The sequence below is a fragment of the Aspergillus saccharolyticus genome (genome assembly GCF_003184585.1).
Source record: "Aspergillus saccharolyticus JOP 1030-1 unplaced genomic scaffold BP01scaffold_32, whole genome shotgun sequence".
NCBI classification, from domain to species: Eukaryota; Fungi; Ascomycota; class Eurotiomycetes; order Eurotiales; family Aspergillaceae; genus Aspergillus; species Aspergillus saccharolyticus.
In genome coordinates this window covers 103,639-116,272 of record NW_020290642.1, presented here as the reverse complement: position 1 = coordinate 116,272, position 12,634 = coordinate 103,639, and the positions used below count along the sequence as shown (strand labels likewise).

The window sequence follows — 12,634 nt, the reverse complement described above, 5'->3', positions numbered from 1 at the left end:
AGGGCCTTGTGGCCTGAATCCTGCTGCTGAATGGCCTGACCGCCTCACCGCCTGAGGTGTCTACTGCCTGTAAGTAATGGTTAAGCCTGATTGGGCTTAGAGGGACACTAAACCTAATTCAGGGAGCTTGCCGTTACTAAGTGGCTGCTCCATCTCCATCTGGCCAGGCTGGAACTGTCTATGCTCTTCCCCGTACTGGTACTTATTAACCTACCTCACCTATCGACGATTCATATGTCGCTGATCCTCAACTACCACAAGACCTGACGCTCTGTGTTTCGACCTCCACCTCTGGTAGATGCAGGTCTTCGACACGTGACGACTGGTGAATTATCCTGTTTTCAGAGATTGAGTGTCTCTGATTGCATCCCCTCAATTAGGTTCGCATCATGGCCGGTTCCCGGCCATCGTCCACCCGCTGGACCCTACTGTTGTCTTTGGTTGTTCTCCTTGGATGCCTAGTCATCCCTGGAGGTAAGATCAGCTCGCGCTTGGTGGTATGTTTATAGACCTAATTGCAATGTATAGTATCCGTCAAACACGAAAGTTTCAAAAAATGCTCCCAGTCCGGGTTCTGTAAGCGGAACCGAGCATTAGCCGACGATGTCACTGCTAAGGGCTCGGCTTGGTCCTCTCCATACGAACTTGAAACTTCCTCCATCCACTTCAAGGATGGACAATTGCACGGAACCATCCTCAAATCTCTATCTACGAACGAAAAGATCCGGTTGCCCCTCGTCATCTCCTTCTTGGAGTCGGGCGTTGCTCGAGTTACCGTCGATGAGGAGAAGCGCTTGAAGGGTGAGATTGAGCTTCGAAACAATAGCCCGGCCCGCAAGGAACGATACAATGAAGTTGAAAAATGGGCTTTGGTTGGTGGCTTGGATTTAAGCACGACCGCGACCTTGGAGCCAGAAACAGAAGCTGGAGTTACCCGGGTCTTGTACGGTCCGGACAACAAGTTCGAAGCTATCATCCACCATGCACCTTTCAAGGCGGAGTTCAAGCGAGACGGTCAGACCCATGTGCAACTGAATCACCAGGGCTATCTTAACATGGAACATTGGCGGCCCAAGGTCGAAGCTGCGGAAGGCAGCGACCAAGAGCCCTCAGAAGACGAGAGCACTTGGTGGGATGAGAGCTTTGGAGGAAATACAGACTCGAAGCCCAGGGGTCCTGAAAGTGTGGGATTGGACATCACATTTCCGGGCTACAGCCATGTTTTCGGTATTCCAGAACACGCCGACTCGATGTCTTTGAAGCAGACTCGGTAAGTGATTTTGGTGTTGGTATCATGAAGGCGCTAATCATATTTCAGAGGTGGTGATGGCAATCACGAAGAGCCTTACCGCATGTACAACTCGGATGTCTTTGAATATGAGCTGAACAGCCCAATGACCCTCTATGGCTCCATTCCGTTTATGCAGGCTCATCGTAAAGACTCGACTGTTGGTGTCTTCTGGCTCAATGCCGCGGAAACCTGGGTAGACATCGTCAAGTCCAAGTCGTCCCCCAACCCTCTTTCTTTGGGCGTAGGGGCCAAGACAGATACGCAGAGTCACTGGTTCTCTGAGTCTGGTCAGATTGACGTTTTCGTTTTCTTGGGCCCTACACCGCAGGACATTAGCAAGTCATATGGTGAACTTACTGGCTTCACTCAATTGCCTCAACACTTTGCTATTGCGTATCACCAGTGTCGCTGGAACTACATCACCGACGAGGATGTCAAAGAGGTTGATCGCAATTTTGACAAGTATCAAATCCCCTATGACATCATCTGGCTGGACCTCGAGTATACGGATGACAGGAAGTATTTCACCTGGGACCCTCTCACCTTCCCTGATCCTATCAGCATGGAGAAGCAGCTGGACGAGTCCGAGCGTAAGCTCGTGGTTCTGATCGATCCTCACATCAAGAACAAGGAGGGATACACCATCTCGGAAGAGCTGAGGAGCAAGAATTTGGCCACCAGGAACAAGGAAGGCGAGATCTACGATGGGTGGTGTTGGCCTGGCTCCTCCAACTGGATTGATACCTTTAACCCGGCCGCCATCAAATGGTGGATCAGCTTGTTCAAATTCGATAAGTTCAAGGGTACTCTGTCGAATGTCTTCATCTGGAATGATATGAATGAGCCCTCCGTCTTCAACGGCCCCGAAACCACTATGCCCAAGGACAATCTGCACCATGAGAATTGGGAACATCGTGACATTCACAATGTTCATGGTATCACTTTGGTCAATGCCACCTACAATGCCCTGTTAGAGCGCAAGAAGGGCGAGGTCCGCCGGCCCTTTATCCTGACCCGCTCTTACTATGCCGGTGCTCAACGGATGTCGGCCATGTGGACGGGTGACAACCAGGCCACCTGGGAACATCTGGCTGCTTCGCTCCCGATGGTGTTGAACAACGGTATTGCTGGTTTCCCATTTGCCGGTGCTGATGTAGGCGGTTTCTTCCAGAACCCAAGCAAGGAACTTCTCACCAGATGGTACCAAACTGGTATCTGGTATCCGTTCTTCCGGGCACACGCTCACATTGATACGCGCAGACGTGAGCCGTACTTGATTGCCGAGCCTTTCCGATCTACCATCGCGCAGGCCATCCGCTTGAGGTACCAGCTCTTGCCTGCCTGGTATACCGCCTTCCATGAGGCTTCGGTGAACGGGATGCCGATTGTGCGGCCCCAGTACTATGTCCACCCTACTGATGAAGCGGGATTTGCCATTGATGACCAGCTTTATCTTGGCAACACGGGTCTTCTCGCCAAGCCGGTGGTGGCGGAGGATGTCACGAGTGTTGACATCTATCTCGCCGATGACGAGAAGTACTATGACTACTTTGACTTCACCGTTTACCACGGAGCGGGTAAGCGGCATACCGTGCCTGCTCCTATGGAGAAGATACCTCTGTTGATGCAGGGCGGGCATGTTATCCCCCGTAAGGATCGCCCACGCCGCAGTAGCGGACTCATGAAGTGGGATCCTTACACCCTGGTCATCGTCCTGGATCAGAATGGCCAGGCCGACGGTACTCTCTACGTCGATGACGGCGAGACTTTTGACTATGAGCGGGGGGCCTACATTCACCGCCGATTTGTCTTCCGTGATTCTGCCCTCTCATCCGAGGATGTGGGCGTGAACGGTCCTAAGACGAAGGACTATCTGAAGACCATGGCCGGTGTCCGTGTGGAACGGGTGATTGTTGTTGACCCACCCAAGGAGTGGCAGGACAAGACTAGCGTGACGGTCATTGAGGCAAACGCCAAAGCCGCTACCACGGCATCGATGGAGTATCACAGCCAGCAAGATGGCAAGGCTCCATATGCCGTGGTTAAGAACCCTAATGTGGCCATTGGCAATTCTTGGCGGATTGAATTTTGATTCCCTAGAGCGACAGATGAGCGAGATATGCTAACATATTGAATTCCATGGTCATCTTAAGAACCAACAACTGGACTTTTTTTCGAACAATTGACCGGTCATAGTGTGTTGTATAACGAACCGTAGGCTCGAGTAGGAGACAAGCACCCGTGACTCTGGGCAAAGTTACCCTTTATGGATTGGCCTCGGTTGCTTGGCGCCGATCAGTGGGGCTGAGTCAGCGGGCGCCAGGGGAAAAAGTAAAAGGGAGGAAAGACGCATCCGGTGCCGGTGGCTCCAAGGCCATGCTTGGATTTCTGAACAGTTCTCTCAATCCCTGCATTCTCTCGGTGTATTTATTCCTGCGGTACTGAGCGAATTCGAAATCTGTTCCGTGCGCGCGATCAATCTCCTGGCCGAGGCTTATTCAATCGAACTCCGGCCAAGCGCTTCCTCCGCTCTCACTAGCACCACAATTGAATCGCAACACCCTTATCTGACACCGTTCTTGAAGCACGGGCTATTGCATGCACGATGTATCTCTTGTCGCAGGCTCTTGAATATGGAGCTCCTTTGTTGTATGTTTCCTTCTCATCTTCTCAATGTGGAATAATATCTGACGCCTTGCGGAGTATAGCCTCATTACCTCTCCGGTCACCTCCTATGCCGATCAGATTCTCAGCATCCACCGTAGCAGAAGCTCGGCTGGTTTTTCCATGGATATCCCATTGATCATGCTGGTTGCGTCTATTCTGAAGTATGGCATACCTTTTGCCCCAGTAGCCGCCAATGCTGACCCATTCTTAGGGTCTTTTACTGGTTCGGGGCCAAGTACTCTTTTTCGCTACTTGTCCAGGCGGTCTTCACAATCGGAGTACAGATTGTTCTGCTGAAAGTGGCGCTCGATAACCGGCCGTCTCCTGGATTGAAGAACAGTGTGGAGCACGTCCCATTCAGCAGCGTGGACAGCGGACAGGGTTTCACGAGACCGTATGACTTTTGGCAATGGAGGAGTGCTAAACCGTATGCTATCCTGTTATGTTTTTTTTTTGGTTTTCTGGGGCACCACGAAGTCCGGCTGACCTTACTGATGTGCAGTTACTGGATGTTCCTCGCTTACTTCACCGCCGCCCTTCTCGTCATTCAAGTCCTTCTTCCGCCACTCGCCTACTCCGAGTCCTACATTGGTCTGTTGGGATATGTTGGTCTCGCCGTGGAGGCGACTCTGCCTTTGCCTCAGGTGATCAAGAATCACCAGTCCCGGTCCTGTGTGGGGTTTCGGCTGTCGGTAGTCATCGCGTGGATTCTGGGTGATATTATGAAGTTGAGCTACTTTTTCTGTAGCGCCGAGGTGATTCCCTGGTCGTTCCGGCTCTGCGGTATGTTCCAGTGCGTGTGTGATCTGTACCTGGGACTACAATTTTGGATGTATAGTGGAACCTCCTTTGGGGCTGCGGGCAGTCCTTCCCGGGGAGCGAGCGAGGGCTATGAGGTCGAGGAGAAGGATATCCGGATGACTTGAAGCATGCCTCTCTTTCGTGTTCAGTGTATATAGATTTAGTCATGCTGCTGTAGGAACCAGATCTGGACGTCGGGGATTTTCGGTCATAGACCCAGGTATGGTGACCGAGTAGATGCCTCTATAGATTTCATGGTTCAAGTTGTCCTTTGTATTTATCTTTGTTCTCGAGTGTAAAGTGAAAATATCACGAGTGGGAGCAGTGGACGAACCCCTCCCCGGTTGATCGCCGATCGGACGGCGGGCAGATGACATGCCGGTCAGTCCGCGGGGTCAACTCCATTGACTCTCCCACCTTTTATTTTTCGTCGACTTCATGACTTAGTACTAACACCATTTGCCCTGGATTGATAATCACAATATATGATACACACCCAATCATGGCCTCAAATCCCGAAACCATGCGAATCGGCTATGTGCCCGGTATGTCTCTTTCCCTGTAATTGGCACTCTAGTACGATCTCAGTCATGGGAGAATACCCCACATACATGCAAAGCAGTCCCCTCGCCGGAATAGATCCAAGTCATAAACACCGAGCCTCCTAGCCGCCCATATTCTCCGCACTCTGCAGATTCGCTTGGACTTGCTCATCATGCTAACCGGAAGCAGAGCACTACCTCGGGCCCCTTCATCTCGCCCTCCGCTCCTCCGCCTCCAAGCTCCCCTTCCAAGTCCGGTTGATTCCATTTCCCTCCGGCACTGGGCACATGATCACCTCCCTCCGCGAGAAGGAGATTGATCTCGCCATTGGCCTCACAGAGGGATGGGTGGCTGGACTCGCGGGTAAACAGCAGGCGCCCCAAGACCCATCGACGGATGGATACAAGATCGTCGGCCACTGGGTGGATACGCCATTGCGGTGGGCGATTGTGACCGGGCGTGAGAGGGAGGAGATCCGGTCTGTGGAGGATCTGAAGGGAGGAAGAGTCGGGGTTAGTCGGTTGGGAAGGTGAGTCTCTCAACTTCGTCTCGAATTCATCTTCCAAAAAGTGATCCTCCACGCCCGAGACCGACCATGGCTGACAGTAAATGATCACCGGCAGCGGCTCTCACATCATGTCCTTTGTTCTCTCGCAAACCCACCACTGGTCCGAGAAGGATGCCCTCACCCCGGCTATCCTGGGACCTTTCCATTCTTTGCGGAACGGGGTCACGGGGTATGACGCTGCGTCGACAACCCCTGAGCAGCCCCCCGTCCCGACGGCAGAGTTCTTCATGTGGGAACACTTCACAACAAAGCCTTACTTCCACCCGACAGCCGACAAGCCCCATCCGCCCTTGAAGAAGATTGGCGAAATCTATACGCCATGGCCCTCGTGGATGATCGTGGCATCAACCGCGACGTTCTCGGGTGATTTGACCAAGGATCAGAGATTGGAGCAGCTGTTTGAGGTGTTCGATCAGGGGATCAGCGAGTTTGACGCGGATCGCGAGCAGGTGGTCAAGCTGTTGGGAACGGGCGAGCTCGGATGCACCTATGGCGAGGAGGATGCGCGGGAATGGCTGAAGGATGTGCGGTTTACAAAGGGGACGAGGGGGGTGAAGGCCGAGGTGGTGGAGGGAGTGGTGGATGTGCTGAAGGTTGCAGGAGTGATTGATGAGCAGATGGATCGAGAGGAGGCTGTCAAGCGCGTAGTGGGGATTTCGCACTGAAGCATGATGATTGATTGTAAGGCATCAATTTACTGTAGTCCCATCAACATAGTCAGGGGGGGGGGGTTCTATCTCGTGATGAGGCTAGTGCTACGAGAGAAAGTGTTGACTCTCGACCAAAAGTCAAATTGGCAATGCTAGAGTACGGTATCTAGCTCGAAGATGATTATGAATTCGCTTTTGAGCATAGTACAAGTAGTACCACAAACCATGTCCTGCTGTTCAACCTCCAGGGATCCCTTTGGGGGGGGGGAGAGGAGGAGTACACAGACTGACTGATCCATAATGAAACACTATATCATATTATGTACCCCTCAACCCGGCTCGGTTCCTTTACTGTATGCCAAAGTCTTATTTGAAGTAGGGATAAGTAGAGCATACCAAGCCATCTCCCCGACAACAGCCCCATCATTCCTGCTCAAGAACTTTCAAGTCTATCATCGTCATCATACTAACTCCCTATTTCTCCGCATCCGGTGTCAGAGATAGGATCTAGATTGGAGACAGGAAGATCGGAAAACAGGAAGTGCTCCGTCATACGCAGATACAGGTTTTTAAGGAATTGTCTCCTGGCCTCCACCACTGGGTCTGGGCACAGATTATTGGCCGGGGGTTTCCGGGACTGGACGAGATCGTGGACAACCGCGGATCTTTTTTTCAGATCATGATGCCAATCCTGTATACTATACTGTTGTTGTAGTGTGTCCCTCCTGTGCGACTCGGGGTGATGGGGACATCGGGTGGTGTACGGCATAGACAGGATCACTCACGATGAGCTCGGTCATCCAACCATACTTGCGGTCATTAGGTAGGGGGTTGTTGTCGACTAAAATAGCTGCTACTTCAAGTAAACCCGGATGTTCCGTCAGCAGCGATACTTTCTAGATCTCGACATTCTGGGCTATGTGCTGTCTGATTTGAATGCGTGCGTAGAACCAAATGCAGGCTCTGGGTTGAGTTGAGAGGGACCAGAATTAGAACGGCCTCCAGTCAATGAATCTCTTGTCCCTTGCATTGGCAGCGCATGGCAATGGCTGCATAAAGAAGAAAATAGGAACAGGAAGTAGCTCGGGAGACCGCAGGCGCTCGTTTTGTGTCATTCCGACACCAAGGAGGAAGAGATGGACAGCTGGGTTGAGCTGGGTCTGATGGAGGCTTGCATAGCGATGGGAGGGCCTGGTTTTGAGGGTAAGGAAGATGATGGTTTTCCTACCAGCCCTAGTACAGTAGGTTCATATGCATAAGGTTGTAATGGTAATTCTCAGGGTACGGCTTGAAGCCGTCAGTGGTTTATGCTACTCATTTGTGGTGTTCATTGCGATGTTTCTCAGGTAGTTACTATCAAGTATATCATTTTAGGGTTGAGGCAAGGAAGGTCCCATACTAGTACTGAGTAGTTCGCAAGCAAGTCGACATGATTCACTTCTTCCACCACGAGGCCTTTTCTCTCATCATATTCCTCCCAAAAAAGGCCAGTTTCAGTCGAATCAAGCTGCATCGAAGCGGCCAACATTCTTCATCGCGGCCAGTTGCCCAACGACCGCGGTTATGGAATGTGACTGTAGCCCTCGTCCACTCCCACTCCAGTGATGCCATCAATGACATTGAACCCAACCAACAACCCAATCACAGTTCCAGCCAGCAGTATGACAGTTCCGGCTGTCAGGGGCTGTTCTCGCCCAGTCTTGTTTTTCTGGGTATCTTATTTCTGTCCGGGGGTGTGTTTCTTGGAATGTGGATGACCCTGACCCGACAACCTAGAAGCAACCAACTTTCAAGCGCAGGCCATGCGATCAGAACGCATGACAATGACAGGATCGGATGGAGACTAGCTAACTCTATTCGATGCGTGGCCGTTTTAGGGTTTGTTTACTCGTCTTTGGCTGTCTGCCGATAGGAGGTAGAGTCGTCATATAAAGTGCCCCTGCTGGCGGCCGGCTTCCTGTAATCGGAATTGAGGTTATTCGGAAACCAAGTTCGACCATCTTTTCGACAAACGACAGCTAACTTGGGGGAGGGGGCTATCATCATCACCATCAGTCAGTCGCTCTAAGCTCGAGAATCAGTCATCAACAATTCTTTTGCGCTCCTTCTTATTTGCGTTCTGCTCGAAGACACCTGGTTACTCTCTTTTTGCATTTATATCTCGGGTGTGTATCTAGGGCATATCCACTCACGCTCTCTTGACCATCCTCGCACCAGGACCATACGCCACGATGTTTGCCAAGTCTCTCCTTGCCTGGACGGCGGCGCTGGCTTCGCTAGGAGGAGCGTACGCGGAACTCGATCTCTCATCTCCGAACAACATTGCTGTGTATTGGGGTGGGTTGCCTTCGTTTGACTCTGTGCGGAAAGAATTCCGGCGACTGACCTGGGATTAGGCCAGAACTCATATGCAGGATCAGGGAGTCTGGCTCAGCAAGATTTGGCATATTATTGTGATGGTATGTGATATGTGGGTGGCTTCGACGTGAAGAGGACAGAAGAGCTAATGGACAGCCAGATCCGAACATTGATGTATGCAGGGGTACCTGAACGCAACGCAGAGTGTTTGAGCTTGCAGCTGACTATACCACGCTTCTGGCAGGTTCTGATCCTTGCATTCGTGATGCGTGTGAATGGACAGGGCGGCGTGCCCGAGTATGACTTCGCCGATACCAGCAAGGCGTGTCCGTTGTTCAGTGGGACGAATCTCCGTAATTGTCCGCAGATTGGGTATGGTGGTTGTGCTGTTTCTTGAGGAGACGGGATGAGATGCTAAGACTGTGAACAGCGACGACATCACCACGTGCCAGGAGAAGGGCAAATCGGTGATTCTCTCGATTGGAGGCGCGACGTACAGCGAAGGCGGCTTCCAGTCCGACTCGGCGGCGCAGGCCGGCGCCGACTTGATCTGGCAAACCTTTGGTCCGCCTCCCTCCAACTCCAACAACGTCCTTCGACCCTTTGGCAATGCCTCGGTCGATGGATTTGACTTCGACTTCGAGGCTCCCGTCAGCAAGATGGCCACCTTTGCCAACCGCCTGCGCACGCTTGCCGACGCCGACTCTTCCAAGCAATACTTCCTGACCGCGGCGCCGCAATGCCCCTACCCTGATCTCGCCGACCAGGAGTTCCTCAACGGACCTGTCGCGATCGATGCAGTTTGGGTGCAATTCTACAACAACCCGTGCGGTCTGACCTCGTTTCAGCCCGGGCAAGATACCCAGTCATCTTTCAATTTCGCGCAGTGGGATACCTGGGCCCAGACCGTGTCACAGAACAAGAACGTCAAGGTCTACATTGGCGCCCCCGCCAACACCGGGGCTGCTGGCTCAGGATACGTCTCGATCTCGCAGTTGCAGCAGGTCATTCAGTATACCAAGAAGTTCGAGTCGTTCGGGGGGGTGATGTTGTGGGATGTTACTCAGGCATATGGCAATCAGGGATACTTGAGTGGGATTCGCTCGGCGTTGGCGCAAAGTGCCTCGAGGATTTATCACAAGTTTCGATTCCCTATTTTCGAGTTGGATTAGGTGTTGACAGGATGGTGATGGTGATTCCCCCAAGTGGCTGAGGTTCTATACTATCCTACCCATGATATAGTACCCTTTCGTGTACAGTACGTCCTCGTGGAAGCTATATATATAACCGCAATACTTGGTGGTTAGATATATTGAAGTTAATATTAATTGTAATACTAGTCAATACTCATACTACTATTTATAGTTTAATCGGGGTCTTCTATATGGGTGCAGACTGTAAGGGCTTGTGTTGTCTTCCGGGAAATCTACATTTCTTCCTCCGTGGTGTGTGTGAGATACATTATTCTTTTATCACCTTCTTCCTCTTCTTCAACTCCTCCTCCTCCCTCCCCTCCACTCACGTCTCTCTGATGCAGGCACCTCTGGTCTCCATGTGGATCAGCTTAAATGCAGAGTTCGAAACCAGAATTCTTGTTTTCACCCTTGAGGACTACAGCGTGAGATCACTGATCAGCATCGTGCATGAACTATTGCTCTCAGCCCTGCCGATCGACCTCCAATTCTCCCCAATTCGCTTGCTACAAATTCCCCGACCCGGACTCAGATGACTGTAATCTGGCACGTACTGACTGAACTTCCATCAAATCAACTCGTCCCAATCGACGGGACTAACCTACTGTGCATTCCTGCGGTCGCGCCCAGCATGTTTATTGGTCTTGGCTGCAGCTGTAGTTACATTCGAGCTCAGCTGCAGTCCTCAAGTCCAGCTCAGCCATGAGAGACGCGACTTCATACCGATTGCTCTGGGTGTCTACACCACATGCATCTGCTTTGCGAGGTATAAAGGCGCGGAGGCGGCCACCCCTCGTGTATCCATTCCGGGAGACACACCGGCCATTACTTTCCCTGGGATACCAGCTCGAATAGCAGCCATCATGGCTCCCAAATCCCTTTTTCTCACCCTTCTCTCCACTCTGACTCTGGGCTTGGCAGCCTCTATCCCGCAGACGGATTATGAGGTGATTGTCATCGGTGGAGGGCCTGCTGGTCTGAGCGCCATCAGCAGTCTGTCCCGAGTACGCCGTCGCACCATTCTGTTTGACTCGGGAGAGTACCGCAACGCCCCAACCCGAGAAATGCACGATGTCATTGGAAACGACGGTAAGTCCTGCCTGCCATTCCCTCAGCTTATTGTTCATCGTCAGCTCTAACGGGAGTCAAGGCACGCCTCCCGCCGAGTTCCGCGGTCTTGCCCGCGAACAGATCCTCAAATATGACACGGCGACCATTGTCAACACAACCATCACCACCGTTGCACCGGTGAGTGATGCAGCGACTAACACCTCATACTTCCGAGCCCAGGATATCGACGGTAAAGAATACACGGCGCGGAAAGTCGTCCTCGGCACCGGGCTCGTCGATGTTCTCCCCGATGTCCCGGGCCTGCAAGAAGCCTGGGGTAAGGGCATCTACTGGTGTCCCTGGTGTGACGGCTATGAGCACCGCGACCAGCCTCTTGGCATCCTCGGTGGTTTGCCCGACGTTGTAGGCAGCGTGCTCGAGACTCACACTCTCAATACCGACGTGATCGCCCTCGTCAACGGCACCGATACCCCATCCGGCGAGGCTGCACTGGCCGCCAAGTACCCCGATTGGCGCGCGCAGCTCGCCGCCTGGAATGTCCAGGTCGATAACCGGAGTATCGCATCGATCGAGCGCTTGCAGGACGGCGAAGAGGTCCGCGGTGATGACGGAAGTATGGAGGATGTGTTCAAGGTGTGGTTTACCGACGGGGACAGTGTGGTGCGCAACGCGTTGATCACCAATTATCCCACGGCGCAGCGGAGTGAGATCCCCGACCAATTGGGACTGAAGATGGACGATGGGAAGATCGATACGGCGGACTACACGGGTATGAGGACGAGCCTGCCAGGCGTCTTTGCTGTCGGAGACTGCAACAACGATGGGAGCACGAATGTCCCTCATGCGATGTTCTCGGGAAAGAGGGCGGGCGTCTATCTCCATGGTATGTTTTTCGTGCTTGTTCCGAGAATTGGGGGATTCGTTTCGTACTAATTTATGGATGTCAGTTGAAATGGCCCGTGAGGAATCCGCTGCGGCTATTGGGAAGCGCGGTGGCCCTGTCATGTCCAGACGGGAGATGGAGAAAGAGACTGCGCGTATGGTGGGAGATGAGATGGAGAAGCTGTGGAAGCGGGTGCTTGATTCTCGGAAATGATACAGTACTCAGTAATCAGAATTGTTCCTGACTGTCTATCTAGCTATACTAATGTTGAGATCGAGGCTGGGATGGATCAATCATAGGCCAGATTAGTTAGTATTGTGTGAAGCACAAGCAAGCTATTGCTATATTAACTATATTAAGTCTTCTTGGAAGATTTCAAACTTGAAGCATATCGAAATTACTACCAATAAACATGAGCTGACCTGTCGGACAGCCCAATTACTATATAGTATTAACTTAAGACTGGACAATTACCCATTACCATCTTTCAACCACTTGAACTTATATCCCGTGACTTTCCTCTTTCTGCTCCCTTCCTTTCTTCGTCCATCTTCCCTGCCACATCTCTTTCTCTCTCTCTCTCTCTCTCTCTCTCTCTCTCCCTCCCTC

General features: G+C 52.1%; 5 protein-coding genes across 5 annotated transcripts; all 5 read left to right on the top strand.

Moving 5' to 3' along the window:
- The first annotated feature begins 214 nt into the window (after positions 1-214).
- BP01DRAFT_346170 (glucan 1,3-alpha-glucosidase ROT2) lies at positions 215-3,451 on the top strand. The gene is made up of 3 exons (XM_025573625.1): positions 215-474; positions 529-1,270; positions 1,319-3,451. The coding sequence occupies exons 1-3, from the start codon at positions 390-392 to the stop codon at positions 3,381-3,383; spliced, it is 2,892 nt and encodes a 963-aa protein (XP_025428702.1). The 5' UTR covers positions 215-389; the 3' UTR covers positions 3,384-3,451.
- Positions 3,452-3,670: 219 nt separating this feature from the next.
- On the top strand, positions 3,671-5,084 carry BP01DRAFT_346166 (PQ-loop repeat-containing protein). The gene is made up of 4 exons (XM_025573624.1): positions 3,671-3,940; positions 4,000-4,119; positions 4,170-4,385; positions 4,461-5,084. Exons 1-4 carry the CDS (start codon positions 3,897-3,899, stop codon positions 4,882-4,884), a joined length of 804 nt encoding a protein of 267 aa, XP_025428701.1. The 5' UTR covers positions 3,671-3,896; the 3' UTR covers positions 4,885-5,084.
- Positions 5,085-5,180: 96 nt separating this feature from the next.
- On the top strand, positions 5,181-6,683 carry BP01DRAFT_359180 (uncharacterized protein). Its single transcript, XM_025575614.1, has 3 exons — positions 5,181-5,304; positions 5,492-5,831; positions 5,926-6,683. Exons 1-3 carry the CDS (start codon positions 5,262-5,264, stop codon positions 6,533-6,535), a joined length of 993 nt encoding a protein of 330 aa, XP_025428700.1. The 5' UTR covers positions 5,181-5,261; the 3' UTR covers positions 6,536-6,683.
- Positions 6,684-8,751: 2,068 nt separating this feature from the next.
- On the top strand, positions 8,752-10,050 carry BP01DRAFT_404431 (glycoside hydrolase family 18 protein; the record flags this gene model as incomplete). Its single annotated transcript, XM_025578708.1, has 5 exons — positions 8,752-8,857; positions 8,917-8,979; positions 9,039-9,052; positions 9,123-9,250; positions 9,309-10,050. The coding sequence occupies 5 exons, from the start codon at positions 8,752-8,754 to the stop codon at positions 10,048-10,050; spliced, it is 1,053 nt and encodes a 350-aa protein (XP_025428699.1).
- Positions 10,051-10,934: 884 nt separating this feature from the next.
- BP01DRAFT_324740 (FAD/NAD(P)-binding domain-containing protein) lies at positions 10,935-12,229 on the top strand (the record flags this gene model as incomplete). Its single annotated transcript, XM_025572837.1, has 3 exons — positions 10,935-11,160; positions 11,222-12,025; positions 12,090-12,229. Coding segments are annotated over 3 exons (1,170 nt in total), but the record flags the coding sequence as incomplete, so codon positions are not given.
- Positions 12,230-12,634: the final 405 nt, after the last annotated feature.

What these genes read in the sequence shown, in the direction of transcription:
- BP01DRAFT_346170 (XM_025573625.1), top strand. Translation starts at nt 390, where the DNA reads ATGGCCGGTTCCCGGCCATCGTCCACCCGCTGGACCCTACTGTTGTCT. An exon ending in ATGCCTAGTCATCCCTGGAG is followed by an intron (nt 475 to 528) that starts GTAAGATCAGCT and finishes TGCAATGTATAG; the next exon opens with TATCCGTCAAACACGAAAGT. An exon ending in ATGTCTTTGAAGCAGACTCG is followed by an intron (nt 1,271 to 1,318) that starts GTAAGTGATTTT and finishes ATCATATTTCAG; the next exon opens with AGGTGGTGATGGCAATCACG.
- BP01DRAFT_346166 (XM_025573624.1), top strand. Translation starts at nt 3,897, where the DNA reads ATGTATCTCTTGTCGCAGGCTCTTGAATATGGAGCTCCTTTGTT. An exon ending in CTGGTTGCGTCTATTCTGAA is followed by an intron (nt 4,120 to 4,169) that starts GTATGGCATACC and finishes ACCCATTCTTAG; the next exon opens with GGTCTTTTACTGGTTCGGGG. An exon ending in CAATGGAGGAGTGCTAAACC is followed by an intron (nt 4,386 to 4,460) that starts GTATGCTATCCT and finishes ACTGATGTGCAG; the next exon opens with TTACTGGATGTTCCTCGCTT.
- BP01DRAFT_359180 (XM_025575614.1), top strand. Translation starts at nt 5,262, where the DNA reads ATGGCCTCAAATCCCGAAACCATGCGAATCGGCTATGTGCCCG. An exon ending in GCGAATCGGCTATGTGCCCG is followed by an intron (nt 5,305 to 5,491) that starts GTATGTCTCTTT and finishes AACCGGAAGCAG; the next exon opens with AGCACTACCTCGGGCCCCTT. An exon ending in GGGGTTAGTCGGTTGGGAAG is followed by an intron (nt 5,832 to 5,925) that starts GTGAGTCTCTCA and finishes GATCACCGGCAG; the next exon opens with CGGCTCTCACATCATGTCCT.